Raw genomic sequence first — 22,026 nt, 5'->3', positions numbered from 1 at the left:
CTTTATCATTATCTTCCACTTAAATTAAGTCTGTCCTAGTAAAACTTTATTATTTTGAAGACCTCATCAATTTAGTTTTATTTTCTGTTGAAAACAATCTTGTTTGCATTTAGAGATGTTTGCTTTTTTTAAAATAGTCGATGTTTAATATCTGATTTTATGTATTTTTAAGTCAAAATCTAGCTAATAACATTTCAATTAGTGAATTCAGTTTTTGAAGTTTGGTCGATCATAACTGTTTTTATATAAAGATCAACCCAACTATATCAGGAATTCTTCCTATATCATTATCATCCACTTAAAATAGGTTTTTCCTAGTAAAACTTTATTATATTGAAGGCATTATCAATTTTATTTTATTTTCTTTTAAATATAATCAAAGAAATTTGTTTTGTTTTTTTCTGAGCAAGTCGTCTTTCTTTATCATTATTATCCATTTAAATTAGGTTTTTCAAAAGTAAAACTTTATTTTTTTGAAGGCATTCTCAATTTTTTTTTTTTTAATATAATGAAAGAAATTTGTTTTTTTTTAAATATTCGATCTTTAATGCTTAGCTCTCAAAATCTGGTTTTAGGATTAAATTTATCTATTTGCTTATCATTTTAAATTAACTATTAACTAACTAAGACATCAATTTTCTATGATTTTATGTTGATAATTTGTATTAAGAGTTGTTTGGATTGTTTAAATATTCATTTTATTCGTTTTTAACATTCCGCAGACTCAATTAAGCATTAGCAGCTTATTTTGCTTTAATTACTTATGCTGCAGGCTAGCGCACATCTTTTAATTTATAGATCAACTCAACTAATTTAAGATTTGTCGGCAAATAATCCATTTGTTTATCCTTCAGCTGTGCGACGCTTAACGAGCAGCGAAATTGTGTTTTTAATGCGTTTTGTGTTATGATTGAATTGACGTTGTTGTTGCCTTCTTTTTGTTTTTGTTTTTTTGGCGTTTATTGCTCGTTTAATAACTTGGCCATTTCGGTAGTTGTTTTTGTCAGAGCAGCAAGAAGAAGGTGGCGGTGGGGGAGGAGGAGGAAAAAGGAGCGAAGCTCACTAACTAAATGGGGGTAAAATCATTTCCGGTTCATTTCCGCACACCTCGAGCGAGGTGCGGCCCTTAGTGAGTGTACTAGTGTGTGTGTGTGTGTGATTATCTCTGTATGTGTGTTGGTGTCTACTGAGCCATGTCCTGGTCAGAGCCAAAGGGGTGGCTCAACTGCAAATTGAGTTAAGCAAAAAAAAATGAACAGAAAATAAATGTTTAAACAACAACAACAACAAGGCGAACAACAGGAAGAGCAGCAATAACAACAACAACAACCACTATTAATAGAGCAACTACAACAAAGTATAACTACAACAAAAACAATAGCAAAAGCAATAGCAATGGCAATAGCAATAACTGAAAGCGCCAGGCCTCTCTCAACTGGGATGACATAATGCCAAATGCCAAGTGGAGTATGAGTCGAGTCGAGTCTCTAAGCATGAGTCGAGTTGAGTCCAAGTGCGAGTATGAGTACTTGAGAGTGTATGTCTGTGTGTGTGTGTGTTGGTGTTGACATATGAACATACATATGCGAGTGGTTGTTGTTGTTGTTGTTGTCGACACGCTTACTACGTTTACTTGGCTCTGGGCTACTCATATTTATTTTGCGGCATGTGCGTTTAAGACCAACAACAGCAACAAAAATAAAATAGGCGACAACCCTCAAAAAAAGCACACATATCCCATGGATACAGCGTTAGAGTGAGCGAGAGCGCGCGTCTTATCATCAACAGAGCAGGGAACGAGACGACAGAGAGAGCGAAGAGAGAGCGCCGGTTTTGGCAGCCGGCCTTTTTGCGCCACATCCACAACCGAATTTGTGCCTGTCGCTGAATCTTGAATGTATCTGTCAGAGAGAGAGCAAGAGAGCGCACGTAGTTGTAGTTGTAGTTGCCGCGTGACGCAACGTGTGTAGCAAAGGCGAATGTTGCTACCGTTGCTTCTGTTGCTGCTGCTTCTTGCCGATTGCCAGCCACAAGAAACAGATACACAGCCTAGCACCTGGCACTCTCACTCGCTCTCGCTCTGGCTGGCTCTCTCTTTTTGATTGGCTCTCCCAATACTACGTTTGGCACTCTCGCTCTCGCTCTGTGTGTGCTGTTTTTCGCTTTGGCGGGGTTCGCGCGCTCTTCGCCCAATTCGAGCGCCTCAGTTTGCATTTCGCTTTGGGTTGTGTCTCGTCTCTGGTTCGCTTTTGGGTCAGGCCAGGCCACAAAACAGCAGCATATTAAAATACTAAAAAGCAAAAAAAAATTTAGCATAGCAAAAAAAAGAACAAGATTGCTGACTAAATAATCAAACTCAATTCGCATAGTAGTAGATTATTATTATTCGCATAAATAAATTCCTAGGCTGCCTGCCCTGCCCTGCCCCCCAAAAGCAAAAGATAAAAACTGTTGCAAACGCAAAACGGAAACCGGAGCGCAAGAAAAGAAAAAGTAAATTGCCAAAAAAAAAAATAAGTTACAAATGAGAAGTTAACGAAAAAGGGTATTCAATTACACGTGACATCACAGCGCGAATGAAAATGAAAATGAAAATGAAGAAACGTACAGTTCTATTAAGTTGCAGTGCCGCCGCCGTCGTCGATGTCGTCGATGTTGCAACTCGCAACTTACAAGTCACACACAAATGTATCTCGCAGATACAATAAAAACAGTTCGGTTCGGTTCAAGTGTCAGTTTCCGCCTACTGAAAAACCGTTTAATCAGCGCGCAACGCTTTGCAAAATCGTCTCGATAAATAAATACAACAACTATATAGTAGTTAATGCAACAACCAACTCACACACACACACGCCTCTCTACTACTATCTACTATATCTATTTGTGTTTGCTGTTGCATGTGGCATACTACATAACTGCATAACCAGACGCCCCCACTTGAATGAGACTCATTCTCATGGCATCATGCGCTCAATTAGCTCGCCTCTGTTTACCCCCCCTCTGTCCCTTTCTCACCCACCCACCCTCTTTTCCTTTCTTCCATCGCCCATTTAATTGAGCTCGCTACGCTCAAAGCTCTCAAGGCACATTTTCCAACTCGATCGACTCAATTCGACTCGATTGACTTTCGCCTCTCGTCGCATTGTCACCTTACCTGGCTGTAGTTAGTTATCAGTCTGGCTGGGCAAGCGAGAGATTTGGGCAGCTAATTAATCAACAACGATAACGCCGAAAAAGCTTCGACAAGCGACCGACGACCAACGTTGCACGTTTTGTGGGCATATGTGTGTGGTGGCATTGGAAGATATGACATAATTCCAAGACATTCACTTGCCTCCTCTCACATACAAATGGCACCCAAAAAAAAAAAAAAAGTCCGAGAGAGCGCGCTCGCTCTCTTTTTTCAATGGCCTGCTCTCGCACGCACACACGTAAAAAGAGAGCAGCCAACTTCTGAAGTGCTGTAAGAGAGCAGCAATTGAGAGCGTCAGGTGCGCCAATGATCCGAAACCCAAATACGATACGAAGACAGCATCGGCATCGCCCGATTGCACTCCCCCCGCCACCCCCTTCCATTCACTCGCATTGCCCCTGCAGCTGCCGTCGTCAACAAGTCACAATCAGAGTCATCTTGCGCGTTTGCCCGATTGCAGCACTTAATTCAATCTGTCTAGCGGAAATGTGTGACACTCCCCCCAACACACCACGACGGCGGCGACGGCAAACGTTTTTTGCTGCCTGGCAACCCACCACACCACACCAAACCAGCACACACACTTCACCACAGCCCACCCAGCAAACCCTTTAGCGACGCCCACCTTCAACTTAATTAAAATGCATGCCGGCGCTGCCTTTTTGCCCAAGTCACAAATACACTTGCCAATGCGTGTCTGTGTGTGCGTGTGTGTGTGTGTCGGTGCGTGTTTGTTTGTGTGTCTATTCATATTTGCATATTTGGCGTGGGGGTTAGAAAACCAAAAATGTGATCGCTTATTATTACGAAATTGCATTCTGCAATGGCGACCCAATAAATACACACAAACACACATACGTTTGGGTGTGCATACACAATAAATAATAGATAAGCGTCAGCAACAAAAAAAAAATTAGGCAACGGCGTCGTCTTAATTTCCATTTCGTCAAGTTTACCTGTTTAGTAGCTCTGCTGTCCGCTTTCATTTGTTGTCGTTGTCGTTGTTGTTGTTGTTGTTGCTTTTGGCGACACACTTTTGACCATGAATTCGATTTTGAATGCAAAAGTCCCAAAAACGTGAAATATTTGGGGAGGGAAACAAAAACAAAAAGCGAAACCACCTATAAAAAAAAACCCAAAGAGCTTTGCGCATAGCAATCTACGTGAGTGTGTGTGACGGTGTGTGTGTGTGAGAAATGCCGTAATAATTAATTGATCGACAAGTGCGCAGCTTTGGTTTGGTATGCGCTGCGCTGCGTCGTGTCGCATCGTGTCGCGTCATGTCGTGGCCTGTTGTATCGTGTCGCCGAAAATCGAAATCGATCTGAAGCGTCGTCGCATGTCGTCGTTGTTTTTGTTGTAGCTGCTGTTGTTTTGGGGGCCCTTGCAACACATCGTCGAGCAACGCTTGCTGCTTGCGACAGCGCTGCAAGCTTCGCAGCCAGCAGCATGCCATGCACCTGTTGTTATTGTTGTGCTTCCTCCGCTGTTTGTTGTTAGGCGCGCCAAAGCGTTGCAATTTACATTTCTTTTCAATTTATTTAAATTACTATCAAAACAACAAACACCTACACACACACATACACAGATTGATCGCATTGCATTGAAATTATCAAAATTTATTAATTCGTAATCAACAGCGACCGCAAAAGCAACAGCAGCGACGTCAACATCGCCGTAGCAGCGCTGCCAAAGCTCAGCTCTGCGCGCTCGATTCGCGACAGCAGCTTTAGTTGTATAGTATGTGTGACGGCGATGTCAGCGTCGACTGCGACTGCAACCGCGCGACCACGACGCGACGGCGACCGCAGCAGCGGCTTGGACGACGCGACGCGACGTCTACAGCTTTAGTTAGTCAGCCGTTGCTGCAGCCAGTTAGTCGTGCTTTGCTAGTCGCAGTCTGCGGTTTGTTGCCTCTCTCGCGGTTATCGGTCTCTCCGTTTTGTGTGTGTGCTTTGCAGCCCCCTTGTTGTCGTTGCCATTGCCGTTGTCGTCGTCTTCGTCGTCCACCTCGCGTCACCGTCACCCAGTGTGGCCCCGCATCTTAAAAGTGTGCCTTGTGCTTGCAGAATTTATTTGAAAATGTGCTATGGAAAAAGGACTCGCGACTGAATGATTAATTGATATATACTTGGTATATACACGCATATATATTGAATTTATATATTTGTATTTGTGTGATAAGCAAATAATATTCGTCGAATGCAAAACAAAATCAAAAGTGCTGGCGGCCTCTCAAGAAAAGTAAATGGTGATTTTTTATAGCTTTCATCGATTGCTGAGTAATTGATAACAAACCACAATAACAACAACAAAAGCAACGTGCGAATGATATATCCTAGTCAAAAACGAAAATCGAAAAAACGCAAAATCAAACAACAACAACAATAGCAACACACTTATAATTATAATCAATCAAATGAATTTGGACTAAATGCAACTGGTTTTACTCCCAATTTCCTTAGCCACTGGCAATTTGTTGTTCACGTCTCTACACACACACATATACTACTAGTTGTATTAGTAGTTGTAGTATATATTGGAAAATCTCCAAAATCGAGCTCACACACACACACACAGACAGAAATAGTGCAAAAATTGCAGAAAACAAAAACTCAAAAGTGCAGCAAGCGAAACAACAAAAGGTAAATTCGAGTTCGGATTCCGATTCCAATTCCCAATTCCAATTCGTTGCGATCAAAAATTCCGACACAAAATTCATAACAAAATGCTTCATTATCATGTGCCATAAACAATAAAAAGTGTGCCAGCTCTTGCATATTTAAATGTTAATTAAGAAATCACAAGACTGATAGATTATCGCTAAGCCTAAGGTGCTTTCCAAACTGCTTTGACGGCGCTTTGACGCTTTGTCCAGTTATCGATATGCCTGTTATCGTTATCCCTTATCCCAACTTAACAACTTTCAAGTTTGCAGGCAGACAAAAGCTGACTGACCTAGCACAACAACAAGTGGCTTATAAACTGTGATTTTTGTATTCATTTGTATGAAAAGGATATTTTTAAATTTGAATTTTCAATTTATTTGTCTAACAATTTTAAATAGACTTCAAAACATAAGGAAGAGCTTATTAAATTATTTGTTTTATGAATTTGTATAGAAAGGGTTTCCTTATAAATTTGGCACTTACAATTTTTCAATTAATTGACACAATTTATGCTGATAATGTTTAAAATTCGACTAAAATTTGGTAGCACAAACAACAAGCAGTTCTTGACCTGCTCTTTCTATTCATTTGTTTAAAATGAATCATTCGGAATGTTGGCGTAATTCAATTTTAAATTTATAGACTCTACTTCTGTGAAATTAAATAGCTAACAATTATTTTTAGACACTAAGCTGATGAAGTTGCTTCACAAACAAAAAAACAAGTGCTTTTTCAACAGATGTTTTTATGAATATCTATAAAAAGGATCTTTCATAATCTTGAATAATTAGAAATTAAAATTCATTACGTCAAATTTTAATACTTTTTATGAATTTATACCAAAAGGATTGTTTATAGTGTTGTCTATATTTAATTTTTGCTTAAAACGAATAAGTATCTCTTCATTTTATTAATTTGTATAGAAAGGATCTTTCATATTAAGGTCTTTATTTATCTATTAACACAAACAAGTGTTTCATCTGTTTATTCAATTTGTTAGAAATGATCCTTCAAAGTATTGTCTCTATTCAATTACCAAATTCATTGACACTTTTCGCTGTCAAATGAAATCTGCTAATAATTATTTATAGACGCTAAGCTGATAATGTCACAAATTGTGCGCAAATTTCATTTCAAAGTATAATGCGATAAACAATTTAAAAGTTTACTCTGCTCATTACCTGCGCGTTCCTGGAACACTTTTTCAACGTAAATTACGCAGATTACATCATCTTCATTATTGTGTTATTATTATATTTGTTGTCAAACAATTGTTTGCATTGTTGAGTTTTGAGTTTTGAGTTTTGAACTTCAGTCAAGCATAACGTCAAAAATTTGTGTTGTGTGTATTTTATTATTCATTTAATCAACATTTATGCAGATTCATAATGATTCTTGCTCGGTCATCGTGTTAGGCAGAAACAGGTTGCGAAAAAGAATCCGTTAATTTGACACAATTTCAATCGAATGAATCCCTCAGATAGAAATTGATTTTTAATAATTAAAAATCAGGTTGTCTTTCGTTTGCTTAACTCTTTTATTGTAGAAGGTGCATTGATTCGAATATCGGGTTAATATCGGGTAATTCCCCCAGGTTGCATTGAACTGGAAGTCAACAAACGATTTAATGCTCAAACATAAACCTTCACTTCGCACTTGTTGTGTGTGCCCTTAAGATACAAATTGTATCTCATGAATGTTGCGCACGTGCCACAGTTGCTGCTCATGGCTGTTCATAGCTGTTGAGCTGTAATTACATGCTGTTATTCAAGATCGATTCGCTGTGCATTGAAAACATCGAAAAAAATACAAAAACACTCTAGATAATTGGCCTGCTCTTGTTTTGGCTTAACTGTCGTGTCTTTTGGCCCATTCATTGACCTGGCCAGCACTTGTCGAGCCAGCATGTTAACACTTGGGGCCAACTAAGTTGTTGCCATACAAAAATCAATAGGTAGAATTGAATACGCGAGCTGCTTAGACCCTCCTTCTATTTTTTATACCCACTACCCATAGGGGAGAATGGTATGTTATTATAAGCAGAAGTCTTGCCTGACCACATTCGGTATATATAGTATATTCTTCATCAGCGTCAGTCGAGATGATATACCCATGTCCGTCTGTCTGCCTGACTGTGTGAACACCTAGATCTGTATAGCTATAGCTGTATAATCTGGTATATTTTGTACTCTATGGTATATTTTGTACCCAATGGTATATTTTCTACTCTCCAGTACATTTTGAATGTTGCACAATGTCGATATACCATGCATAGCCTTCAGCATGTTTTAGTATTTTGCGGTATATTTTTAGTATATTTGTAGAATATGGTTTTATTAAGCTATGATATATTTTGAACGTAGTACAATATCCATAAATCAAATATAGCTATCGGTATATTTTAGTATTTTGCGGTATATTTTTTAGTATATTTGCAGAATATGGTTTTATGGAGCTGAAATATATTCTAGACGTAGTTCAATATCGATATACCAAATCTAATCTGGTATATGTGATATTTTTTCAGTATATTTTTGGTATTCTTGTAGAATATGGTTTTGTTGAGCTAAGATATATTTTGAACGTAGTAGAATATCAATATATGAAATATAGTCTTTGGTATATTTTAGTACTTTTGTGGTATACTTTTAGTATATTTGTAGAATATGGTTTTATGGAGCTCAGATATATTCTAGACGTAGTCCAATATCGTTATACCAAATTTAGTCTGGTATATTTGAGAATTTTTTCAGTATATTTTTGGTATATTTGTAGAATATGGTTTTATTGAGCTAAGATATACTTTGAATGTAGTACAATATCGATATATCAAATATAGTCTTCGGTATATTTGAGTATTTTTGCAGTACATTTTTGGTATATTTGTAGAATATGGTTTTATGGAGCTAAGATATATTTTTGACGTAGTACAATATAGATATACCAATTACAGTCTTCGGTATATTTTAGTATTTTTTGCAATATATTTTTGGTATATTTGCAGAATATATTTTTTTTTATTGATTTATGGTACATTTTAAACCTGGTACTATTTCCACATACCAAGTATATCCTTCGGTATATTTTGGTATTATTGTGGTATATTTTTGGTGTACTTGTAGAATACGGTTTTATTGAGCTAAAATATATTTTAAACGTAGTACAACATCGATATATCAAGTATAGTCTTTGGTACATTTTAGCGGTATACTTTCGGTATATTTATAGAATATGATTTTTCTTGAATTATGTTATTTTGAGCCTGGTAATAAATCCATATACCAAATATAGCCTTTGGTATATTTTAGTATTATTGTGATATATTTGTAGAATAAGGTTTTATTGAAAATGTGTGTAGCGGGTATCTGACAGTCGAGCACACTCGTCTCTAGTTTTCTTATTTGTTTTTTTTTTTTTTTTTGGGGGGCTTGCAACGCACGTGACACCTTTTTATTTTCTTTATTTTCGAGGCGAGGCGAGTCGAGTTGAGGCGTCGTCGTTGTCACTCCCTTCTCGCCCTGCTCATTGAGCAGCCACTGACATAATATGTGGCAGCAACCACTATTGCCACCACTATTGCCACTCGTGCCACCGCTGGTGGCAAGTACAACAACAATTACGCGCAGCCACGCGTCTTTTAGGCGTCATTCATGGCGTGTTGCTTGCACATTAAACGCGCTTTTCTTTTAGGCGCTTTTTGTGCCAGGGCTCTGAAAGTGGGCGGGGGTGAAGAGTGGGCGAGTAGGGGGAATAGGGAGGGTTTGTGACTCACTTGGAGAGCAGAGGCAGCTCTCTCTGCGTTTTCATTCAAGAAATTCGCTGCGCGACTCTGCGCAAAAGCCAGCTGGCAAATGAAAGAGGCAAAAGAGCCACCGAAGAGAAACCTTAGCAAGCTGGCATTAAAGAGGGGGTGAGAGGAGGAGGAGGAGTGGGAGTAGCACATCACGTGATGGTGTGTGTGTGTGTGTGTGTGTGTGTGTGTGACAACGTGGCGCCGGTTAAGCGGCATGTTTGTCGCTGTCTCGGCAGCAAGCAGTAGAGGGAGGAGGAAGAGGAGAAGGGGAAGGGGAACTGGAACTCAATTCGCTACGGATTTTGGCTTCGAATTCGGATATGGACGCGAGTGTTGGCCTGGCCAACAGAGCGGGCGGGGGGGTGTCTTTTTATTTTTCTTTTGGGGTGTCGATTTACATGCTCATGTTGTACATTGTTGCTTCATGCTTCGCTTCTCTGTCTATGTGTGTGTGTGTGTGTGTGTGTGGGCTTACAACGGGGCTCAGCAAATGGCAACAACAACAACCAACTACAAAGCGAACGAATGAACGTTGAAATCAGGTCAATGAAATAGCAATATTTGGCACGGCTTTAAGTCGATGCTTTGCTTCTGTTTTTGCTATTGCTTCGTTGTTGTTGTTTGGCATCGCATTGCTGTTTGCCTCTTCTTCAGCGACGCGAAGGTAAAGCTTCAGTCCAAGGGCCTCCCCTTCCCCTCCCCTTCCCCCCTTGTTGAGGTGTCGACCTAAGGCAGGAAAAAACGGGCCAGAGTAAAACACAGTCTACTGCTGCTTGTTGTTGACAGCCAAGTTTGTGTTGCTTGTGACTTTGAATTAATTTGTGCTGCAAGTGGAGCAAGGTTTGCAGGACACGCAGCAGCATCTAAATGCAGCAACAGTTGATGCACTCAAAGAAAAAAAGTGCAAGGAGTATAGTAGAAAATTACAGAGAAAAAATATGCTCAAGGAATATAGGAATAGATTTGATGCACTCAAAGAAAAAAGAAGCTGAAGGAATATAGAAAAATATTGCAATGAAAAAAGAAGCTGAAAATATATAAACATATTTGATGCACTCAAAGAAAAGAAAGTGCAAGAAATATAGGAGAATGTTACAAAGAAAAAAGCTGTAGAAAGAATGTAGGAATAGATTTGAAGGCACTCAAAGTTGAAGGAATATGATATATAAATATTTTTACTGCACTCAAAGAAAAAAGAAGTAATATAGGAAAATGTTACAAAGAAAAACGAAGCTATAGGAATATAGGATAAATTCATTGCACTTAAAGAAAAGAAACTGCAACAAATATAGGAAAAAACTACAGAGCAAAATGAATATGAAAGAATATGGGAAAATGTTACAAACAAAAAAGAAGATGAAGGAATATAGAAACATATTTCCTGCACTCACAGAAAAGACAGTGCAAAGAATTTAAATATATTTGCTGCACTCAATGCAAAAGAAAATCTGAAGGAATATCCAAGAAAATAAATCGGAAAGAATATATAGTACAAGTATATTTGATGCACTCAAAGAAAAAAGAAGCTGAAGGAATATAGGATAATATTTTTGGTGCACTCAAAGCAAACAGAAACGAAAAGAATATAGGAATATATTTGCTGCACTCGAAGAAAGGAAAGTGAAGAGAATATAGGAATATTTTTACTGTACTCGAAGAGAAAAGAAGTTGAAGGAATATAGGAATATATTGCTAAGAAAAAGGTAGCTGGGAAAATATTACAAAGAAAAAAGAAGCTGAAGAAAGCGCTAAGAAAATGCGAGTGCATAAAATTTGTTTAGCATTGAAATCAATATTCAATTAACAGCCAATTGAATTAAAGTGAATGCAGCGCATGCATAATGAGCAGATGTTCAATCAACACAAAGTATGTTTAGCAGCCTTTTTCGCTCAGTGTATTTGCACTGGCCCCAAGAAACTGTAGCTGGCCAATGTCAGACATGCTTGACCTCTTTCTGCCCACTCTCTCTCTCGCTCTCTCTCTCACTCTCCGACTCTCTCTTTCTCTCTCTGCTGTCTGTGATGTAAGCAATTAGACACGAGATTCCTTTTGAGCGTGGTTATTAAATATTTACAGTAGTACGCGGCGTATGAGTAACGAAAGACTACTGAGCGTATGAGTAATGTGTGGAAGCAAGTGTTTGTTTGTTGGGTGGCAAATGACGTCAACACTTGCTATGCATACGATATTTTATTTATTTATACAGAGGCCCGTCCAATTGAGCTAACTTGGCTAAATAAAGTGCGGCTGCTTTTTTTGGGCAACATTTCCAAATTGCAATCTCCAGAGAGTGAGAGAGAGGGAGACAAAGGGGAGAAAAGAGCTGTCAGCAGATGCGGCTATTGCACTTTTAAAACAGAATGTGTTTGAGTTGTCTGTCCTTGAACTTTTGCGCTTGCCATTTGTCCTACGAGTATTTGCTTCGTTTTATTACTCATACGCCGCATGTTACATTTCTCACCTCGCTTCAAAGTGTGTGTGTGTTGATATCGATTCATTGCTTATCTGGCTTATCGCTCAATTCCCCGTTCATATCATATCTTCTGTCTTTTTTTTTTTTTTGTTGTTGGCCCGCAGCTCAAAGTCTGCGCTTATCGAAAAAAAAACAAAAAAAAAGAGAACGGCAACTCGAATTGGAATTGGAATTCGAATTGGAATTGGAAGCGAGCAACGAGCTCACATCAAATTTTATAAACAACACGATGTAAAAATATGTGCCGCCGAAATGCTGACTCGCAACTTTGTCAGTTTATTAACCCAATTTCGATTAGTTTATTGCCGCGTTCAATATATGAAACTATATAACTAAGAATAATTTCGTTATTGTTGTGTTATTTAACTAATTTCAATTTCTTTCTCTTTGCAGTTTTGAACAACTTTAGCAGCGAATCGCTTAAACAGAAATCAACACAGAAGCCGCAAAACAAGCAGCACACCAAAAAAATACACACACATCACACACACACAGCAACAAAATGGCCTTAATTATGAAATACATCGAGAGCATAAACAGATATATGGACTCACATAGTGGTAAGAAGCAACTTTATATAGATTTGTATATAGCCTCTGCTAATTTGTGTAACCTTGATGTGATTGTGTTCTCTCTCGCTCTCTCTCTGCGAAATGTTTAAAGGTTTAGCAAATGATTGAGTAATTTTTGACACCAGCTCACTAATTAAAGAGAGCAGCGAGATCTTCTTCTCTTTGTAATGTTTCTATTTCAATGTCAGAAACGTGTCTCAGTCTGATCCTTTATCGCTATTCGCAGTTGTCGCTGCTTTGTTGACTCTAAACATTATACCACAAAAAACAGAAAACAGCAGAAAAAACACGGGCCAACAGCCGCGTTTGACAAATGTTTAGCAATTTGAAGCGCGAGCGCTAAATTTATGTTTCAACATGACATGGATACGACTTCGAGATACATTCGACGCGGCATCAGATACTTTTCTATACACAGACAGTTTAAGGGGCGCCACATGCAATGATGACTTATTGGCCAGCTAGTCTCTATGGAAATGAGTTAATCAAAGTCTCAAGTGCGATATCTCCCTTTTGGAATCAATGCTAATCCACAAACTTAAGAACCTCATAAACGATTAAGCAACTCAATTAAAAAACAATTCAAGTCCCATAAATCGCTAATCTAAAACTTGAACTTGAGTTGTTCGCCACTCAAAGTAGATTTCCTTTTGTCTGGTTTTCGATTAACTCGTTTCGCAATTTCACTTGGCACATTTTTCAAACGCGTTAATTAATAACGAACATTTCGTATGTTTTTTTGTTTTAACTTTGCAAGTTTTTCGCGTAATCCATTCATCAAAACTTAGCGCTCATCAATTCCGTTTTGTTTTCTGTTTTTTTTGTGTTATCTATTCGATGAAATGTTTGCTTATATTTAATAATTATTATTGATTTTTCGCCGCGTTTGGCAATCCAAAAGTTGCGCTTGCATAAGTTATGCAGAAACCCACAAAAAAACAAAACAAAAAAAACGCCCCAGCTAAATTTATCACTTAACCAAACCGAACTGAACTGAATGCCAAATGAAGCAATCAATTTTGAGCGAGTAAAAGATACAAAATGTATCTGTAAGTTTTCTCACTGCACGTCTCACTCGCTGCTCACGCCTCATTATCATTATCATTACCATCATCATCATCATCATCATTAGCATTATCATTAGTTTTTGCTGGGAACGTGCAACAGATCACGGTCAATGTGCAATGCTAATGTTGTTCACATGATAACAGCGTTTACTCAAGTCTTTTATCTATCTATTAGTTGTTAGTCGGTAGTTACATGTTTCTGAATAACCTTAACCTTCTGTGTCTTTATTTTCTTTGCCAGATTCAAGGACAAAGGACTGGCCCATGATGTCGTCACCCTTCCCCACACTGGCTGTCTGCCTCACATACGTCTACCTGGTTAAGGTAAGTCTGAAAAATAAACAGGGAAGAAAGCAATAGTTGAGTGTGATCGGCTCAAAGATACCTTTTAGCTTTACTTTTAATAAACACAAAACTGTGAGGTTTTATTTTAAAAATATACCGAATTAATATACCGAAATAGCCAAAATATAGTGAATTAGTATACCGAATATTACTAGATATGAGATACACGTTACCAATTTGGAATAGAAGCGATATTACTCGATATTACTCTGAAAATATACCAAATTAATATACCGAAAAGACTCAATTATACCGAATTAGTCAGCCAAAAAAATACTAAGATATGCCAAATTAATATACAAAAATTTTTATTATTTATGAAATATTCCAAATTAAAAAGTTAAAATGTTCCGAATTAATATACCGAAAGGACTAAAATATGCCGAATTGATATCACGAAAAATATTAAAATATCACAAATTAATATACTATAAATTTGTGAAATATTCTTAATAATACCAAATTAATATACCAAAAAGACTCAAATATACCGAATTAGTTATCCAAAAAAATACTAAGATATGCCAGATGAGTATACCCAAAAGTATGAAATAGTATTTTTAAAATATACCAAATTAAAAAGTTAAAATATACTAAATTAATATTGCGAAAAATACTAAGATATTCCAAATGAGCATACTCAAAATTACCGAAGTATACTAAGAAGTATATTTGGTATATCGATATACTATTACATTCAAAATATACCGTAGAGTTCAACATATATCAAAATATACCTAAGCAACAACAATTATTTTTTAACCTTTTAAGATTTTTATCTGTTTGGCAGCTACTTCTCTTAGAAATCATAAATACTTTAGTTAGTATATACTATATACTGAATATACTTTATGCTGACGGAGATGTCTCCTTCTCTCTGTTACATACTTTTTTACCCTATGGTTCATGGGTGTAAAAAGCCAGTATATACTATGTACTGAATATACTTCATGCTGTTTTTTTTACCCTATGGCTAATAGGTATAAAAAGCCACCTGTTCTCTTCTATGCTCTTTTATGGCATCCACTTCACTTTTACACTTTTACACCTGGGATTTGGGTCACATGGCTGCGTCCGTCCGTCCGTCAGTCTCTCAATCTTTAAGATAATCTCAAGTACTATTCCCATGCGGAAATCGGGCGACGCGTCGCGTCCGCGTTATCACTTGATAGCTGACTGACTGCTTACTCTTTTTTTTGTTGTGTGGTGTGTTGTGTTGTGTATTGTGTTGAGCAAGTACACACTACATTATTTATGATTCACACACACCCACATTTATGCAGGCATTCTAATCATGAGGCCTGCTTTAATATTAGGCCAGCCCACTCAGCACTCGCTCTGATAGCAAACACCAAAAAATATACGTGGTTAACCACTCTGAACAGTGAGTCAAATAAAAAAAATACGCGACAGATTAACAGACAGATAACTGCATTTTCGGTCTGCACAAAGTTAGATTAACACAGCTGAAAAACCACTTCTGAATGTGATTGTAACGACAAGAATAAGAGTTAACACCATATATTTATGTTTTAGACAGCTGATTTACTTTTGATTACAAAATACTTTGAGAGTCACTTTTGCAGTTTAATTGTTGACAGATTTTCATTAAAATTGAAATGTCAGTTAATAGATTTTAGTTTTGTTAGGAAGATTATTTAATTTTAAGATTTTCAAAAATGAAATGTTAAATTGCAATTAAATTTAAAGCAATTTTGAGCTTTCTTATTTTTATACTCGCTACTCATAGCGAAGAATGGTATTATTTTATTTCTTTGGCTGACAACACGGTATATTTTGAATATAGTAGTATGTTAATATACCGAATGTAGTCTTCTGAGTATTTTTGTTGTATTTTCTAGGTATATTATTTTGGTTTACTATCAATGTAGTATTATATCAATATACCAATTATAACATCCAGTATATTTTTAGTATATTTGCGGTATATTTATTTGGTATATTTTAAAATTAAATGAGTGTATTATCCAGTTAATTTTTAGTATTTTTGCGGTATATTAATTTGGTATATTTTTCAATTATTATTTTCAATGTAGTACTATAGTAATATACCATATACAGCCTTGGGTATATTTTTAGTATTTTTGTGGTATATTAATTTGGTATATTTTGAAATTAATACCACACTTTTAAGCTTTTATTCAAAGAATGCAGATGCTGAAAAGTTCAAATGAATTTATAAATCTATATACCAAATATAGCCTTCGGTATAATTTTAGTATTTTTGTGGTATATTAATTTGGTATATTTTTTCAATTACTATTTTCAATGTAGTACTATAGCAATATACTAAATACAGCCTTGGATGTATTTTTAGTATTTGTGTGGTATATTAATTTGGTATATTTTAAAATTAATACCACACTGCTTAGCTTTTATTCATAATGAGAAGCGAGTATCTCACATCTTTAAACATAAATGCAGCTTACTTAAGTATAAGATATTTTTTGTTGTCAACGGTTCGTATGCGTATTTTTTTGTGCTGCCTACAACTTTAATGTATAATACTTGGCTCATAGCAAAGAGTTCTTACTTGCTGATAACTATATGTAAAGCTACACAATCTTTCAAAGATTATTCTTATGCAAACTTTATATCAGTCAACCAAATTAAGAAACTATTCAATTTTAAAGACACTCTAAAAAAGTTGCAAAATTCTTTGCTATTCAATTGCTGAATTATCTGTATCAATCAAGTCGATTTCAATTGTCGTGCTGACTCGACAATTTGCAGTTGCTATAAAATACAATTAGCAATGTAGCTAATGATAAATATTTGTGTACGTTTTATTTTTTTAGGTGCTTGGGCCGCGATTAATGGAGAATCGAAAGCCGTTGCATCTACAGAATTTGCTGGTCGTCTACAATGCGTCACAGGTTGTATTTAGCGCGTGGCTCTTCTACGAGGTAAGTACACAAAGTACACACAACAAACACAACAACAACACACATAACAAACCATCAACAACAACAACGAGACACACAACAACAAACCATCAACAACAATTATCAAACGCATCGCATCGCTGGCGTCGTCGTCGACATCGAAGTGGAGACAACTTGCAACCAGGCAACCTGCAACATGCAACCTGCAACTAAGCTGCCACTGTCAACGCTGCTGCTGCTTTTAATGTGCACTTTTAATTTTATGTTTACTTTTTACGTATCTTCTCTCTTTCTTTCTTACTTGCTGTCTTTCTTTTTTTGTGCTCGTTTTGTTTTTGTTTTTTTTGGCATTAATCTGATTTCGTTTTTAGTGTTTAATGGGCGGCTGGTGGGGCGCATACAGCTTCCGCTGTCAGCCGGTGGACTACACCGATAGTCCCACATCCCGGAGAGTAAGTGCCACAAAGTCTAGTCTACTCTATATCAAATAAATATGCTAGTAACCGCCCTTCGATCGTCAGTAAAGTAAAGTGAAGTGAAGTGAAAGTGCTCTCCACAGATTATTTTGCATCAAAAGAAGTCTCTGCCCTTTTTTTTTCTCTGTTCAGTTACAGCTAGAAATGATTAAATTATTCGCTTTATTCGCTCAGCCAAATAACCAAGCAATGCTTCCATTCAACTATTATTATAAACTATACTTTAATTTACTTTTATTTAGCTTTATGCTCCACAATCTGAAAAAAAAGTACTACACGAGGCGAGCAATTGTGTAGCTGGTTGCGACTTGCTTAGACTAGATAATACCAATACTATATACTGTCTTGTATATAAATGCTAGCTGGTGATTAAAAAGAAAAAAACAATATATTTTTGCTTTTATTAATCGAATTTATTGCCTTTTAATTTTGATTTTCTTATTAGTTTATTAACTATTTAAACGCTGTCTACTAACATCCCTTAAATAAATAAATCAATCTGCACATGTGTAAATAGCACTGTGTGTCTGTCTGTATGTGTGTGTGTGTCTATCTGTGTGTGTGTTTGTGTGTGTGTGTATCTTTTACAGCTGAAGCGCAGAAGAAGAAGACGACGCCAAAAAAAACGAATCAAAAACAAACGCCACAACTCACAAAATTCATTACAAAAATACTACAAACAACAAACTGAACTATCGATCAACTATCAAACGAACTATCGATAACCAACAACGAACACACAACAACGTTTCTCAACACTCTACATTTGCAGATAGGAGTTTCCGGTTGGCTAACAGGACATTATAGCTTCCGATGTCAGCCAGTTGACTATAGTAATAATCCTAGAACGTTAAGGGTATGTGTTAACCTCACAACGGTAACGATAACGATAACGATAAACCATATATTTGATAATACTTACGATAAATGCATCCCCCCAATATTTCCCCAATATTTGCTTTGGTGTGTGTGCGTGTACCGAACAACTTGGTTCTGGATTAGAATAGAATAATAATACTATATACCACATATATATACTTAATATTCCCGGTGATCTATCATAAGCATTAACCATATCTTTGTATATAGCACTAACTGATGCTAATCCCGATTTGAAGCATGTAACTGTCAGCAAACAAATTTCTATCCACAAATATGTGTCACTAAACGTTTGAGACCTTTCCACAGCTCTCTTTTACAGACCTTAGGATCTATGTTCTATATATATCTTCTTCTTGGGCCCCGACCTACCTCAACCTCTACACTTGATATCTTTATCTACTTTATATATATACATACAATTTAATTACTTTCTTGGTCAGGACTTCAAGTTGAACTCGAATTTTAATTAATTAATTGAATGTTTGATATTCCCCTTACTCTTACCCCCTTTACTTCTACTGAACTCTCCACTCTCTATATAAACAATTTTGATGCATTTTGACAATTAATATAATTACTTATAGTCTTTAATTGATCTAGCGTGATGCATGAATGAACCCCGAATGAATTGAATTGAATGAATTGAAAGTGAATTTGATTATGATTTAACATTAACAATGAATCTACTTTTTCTCCCTCTCTCTCTCCGACTCTTTCTCACTCTCTCTTTCGCGCTGAGTGTGTGTGAATTGAGCAAGTTCGGTTTGCTCGAACTTTGTCTACGCTACGTCGATAAATGAATCAAAGTTTATGATCATGAACGTAGCTTAGACTCGTATGCATGAATTTAACTTGATCGCTGATCATTAATAAAACTTGACTAATCGATATTTTTGCTCTCTTTCCTCCCTTTGCTGCCTCAATCTACTTCCTTCGTCAGATGGTTCATGCGTGCTGGTGGTATTACTTCTCCAAGTTCACTGAGTTCATGGATACGGTAAGTTTCGAAGTTTGAAATTCAGTTCGATTAACCTAGAATATTTACTATCGATTATAACTATCAATTATTACTATCGGTTATTACTATCGATCATTACTATCGATAATTGCATACAAGAAGTGTACAATTAACTGCAATTAGTTTAGTGATTTAAACTATTATATTTTTCGTGTGATTTTAAATTAAATTTATACAAGTATTTAATGTATGTAGTTGCATTTATCGAACATGTATTTTATATTTTGTATTATTTTCTTTTCTTATTAGTCTTTGAATAGACCACAACAACTCGAGTGAATTCTGTTATTGAACTATTTCGTAAATTCCTAGGTCTTATATAGCTAACAAATTTTCTTATTTCTATGGGACCTTCTAAGTTTGGAGGAACCCCCCTTTTCTATTTTTATCTATATGTGATACAATACATGAACATTTGACATCTCTAAGGGCATTTTAAAGTGTTTAAAATTTTCAAGTCACATTTTTAGGATCTTCTCTTATTTGCCCTGTGTTTTTATGAAATTTATAAATTACACCATATGGTGATTTATTTATATAGTCTCAGGGTAATTCGATGCACTGTGTCGTCTTCAAGTTCATGCTTTACTAGCCTTCAAATCCTAGGTCTTTTATGGCTAACATATTTTCTTTTTCCTAAGGGACTTTCCCAGCGTTTAAGAAACTTTTTCTATTTTGATGTACATTTAACATTCTCAAGTTGTCCTGTGTTTTTATGATATATAAATTACAGCATATGTAATGCACTGTAGAGTCTTCAAATTCATGCTTGAAAGGTCTTATTTTCTTTTGTATTGTATTTGACATACTTAATATATTATTCCTTTTGTTAAAGTGACATTTTGAAATTTGTTTTCAATTGAAATTTCAGTTACACATTTTTTCACACTTGTCATATAATTAATGATTATTTCTTCCAATTTGAAACATAGCTTTGCGTCACTTTATGGGGTCATTGAAAAATCGGTCGCTAATGTTTAATAATTTATGAAATGTTTCGAATTGAAATTCCAGTTTTTAAACTTTACATATTTATATAGTATTTCACATTTTTTATTTAATTTAGAGTCCCTTGATTGAACCAAAAATAATGTATTTAAGAAATTCGGCTCAGGAATTTATGAAATGATTTCAATTTACATTCACGTCACTTGCTCGAATGGAAATTAAAATCATTTAATAAATTACTGATCAGAGCTGAGTTTTTGTGTAACAATTTTTACATATAAATTACATTATTTGGGCAATTGATTTATGATTATATATTTTAAAATATTTTTACATATTTATTACATTATTTTGGCAATTGATTTATCGTTAAGTTTTAGTTGATGTATAGTATATATTTATTAAATTTTTTTGATTTATGATTCAATAAATCAGTTAAGTAATTACGTAAAAAGAAAGCGAAAAGTATGGACTTAATAATTGACTTTTTAACTCTCTCTTTCTCTCTCTCTCTCTCTGTGTTTCCCTTTCCCTCTAAAGATGTTCTTCGTGCTGCGCAAGAAGACAAGTCAGGTGACTACGCTCCATGTCATTCATCACGGCTGCATGCCCATGTCCGTGTGGTTCGGCGTCAAGTTCACGCCAGGTGAGTAATCTTTGAGTAACAAATCATTATCAATCACTCTTAACTCTCTCTCAATCCCTTCTCCTTCTTAAAGGTGGCCACAGCACCTTCTTTGGCCTGCTCAATACCTTTGTGCACATTGTGATGTACACTTACTACATGTTCTCGGCCATGGGTCCACAATACCAGAAGTATCTCTGGTGGAAGAAGTACCTGACAACGCTGCAGATGGCAAGTTGAAAACGTTAAACGACAAACACTTTAGTTATTAATCTTTTGGGATTGCAGGTCCAGTTCATTCTGATCATGGTGCACGCCTTCCAATTGCTCTTCATCGATTGCAATTACCCGAAGGCCTTCGTCTGGTGGATCGGAATGCATGCAGTCATGTTCTTCTTCCTGTTCAACGAGTTCTACAAGGCAGCCTACAAAAACCGTCTCATGGTGAGTTTCCCAAACGGAAATGAGCTTGATCTTCTTCTCACGTCCGCCCCATTATGTTGATAATTGTCAGCGCTTCCCACGTTGCTGTGGGCCACATTCATGCCGGATTGAGTTAATGAAAGCGTTGCAATGCCAACTCTTATATCATCTGCGTCCATTTATCGACTCGAACGCCTATTGCATGTTGTCTCTGTCTCTGTGGTCTAAATTCATTAACGAAATTTCGTCAAGTAGGTTGTAGGGGAAGTGGAGGGGGGAGAAACTGGGTGCCGAATTCCGATTGCCGCATAAAAGACCCAAAAAAAAAACAAGCAACGACATAAAAACGCCAAATGACGTCGTTTAATGATCGCTTACGGTGCTTGGAGTTGCGAGTCGACAACAGACAACAGACAACCGAAAAGCGACCCACAGCATCCATTGAGTGCGGTTCACACAAGTGAAAGTTGAATGAAGAAAAAAAACAGAAAGAGCCAAAAGAGAGACACACAAATGAACAGAAATAATAATAAAAGTAAAAATAATAAACAAATGCTGACAAAGCGATTGCATAATCGGTTCGTTCGCGTTCGCTTTTCGGCTTTTAGTGGGGCAGCCAACGTGTCGCATGCGCA

General features: G+C 36.4%; 1 protein-coding gene across 8 annotated transcripts in view; it reads left to right on the top strand.

Moving 5' to 3' along the window:
• The window catches only part of LOC132787406 (elongation of very long chain fatty acids protein AAEL008004), a 44,744-nt gene that overhangs the window by 20,754 nt on the left and 1,964 nt on the right, over window positions 1-22,026 (top strand). For 3 of the 8 annotated variants that reach the window (XM_060794422.1, XM_060794419.1, XM_060794420.1), the window contains 8 exons: window positions 12,523-12,689; window positions 14,010-14,092; window positions 16,933-17,040; window positions 18,268-18,351; window positions 19,318-19,374; window positions 20,884-20,989; window positions 21,063-21,199; window positions 21,257-21,412. In XM_060794422.1, coding sequence (XP_060650405.1) covers window positions 12,632-12,689; window positions 14,010-14,092; window positions 16,933-17,040; window positions 18,268-18,351; window positions 19,318-19,374; window positions 20,884-20,989; window positions 21,063-21,199; window positions 21,257-21,412 — 789 coding nt within the window. In that variant the 5' untranslated portion in view covers window positions 12,523-12,631. Of the gene's footprint in view, window positions 1-2,234; window positions 2,494-5,345; window positions 5,438-5,730; window positions 5,839-12,522; window positions 12,690-14,009; window positions 14,093-16,932; window positions 17,041-17,390; window positions 17,472-18,267; window positions 18,352-19,317; window positions 19,375-20,883; window positions 20,990-21,062; window positions 21,200-21,256; window positions 21,413-22,026 lie in introns of those variants that run through there. The other 5 variants (XM_060794427.1, XM_060794421.1, XM_060794424.1 and 2 more) reach the window with 5 other exon arrangements.

This window comes from Drosophila nasuta, chromosome 2R (assembly GCF_023558535.2).
Source record: "Drosophila nasuta strain 15112-1781.00 chromosome 2R, ASM2355853v1, whole genome shotgun sequence".
NCBI classification, from domain to species: Eukaryota; Metazoa; Arthropoda; class Insecta; order Diptera; family Drosophilidae; genus Drosophila; species Drosophila nasuta.
The sequence above is the reverse complement of the archived record's forward strand: the minus strand, read 5'-3'. Positions and strand labels throughout refer to the sequence as shown.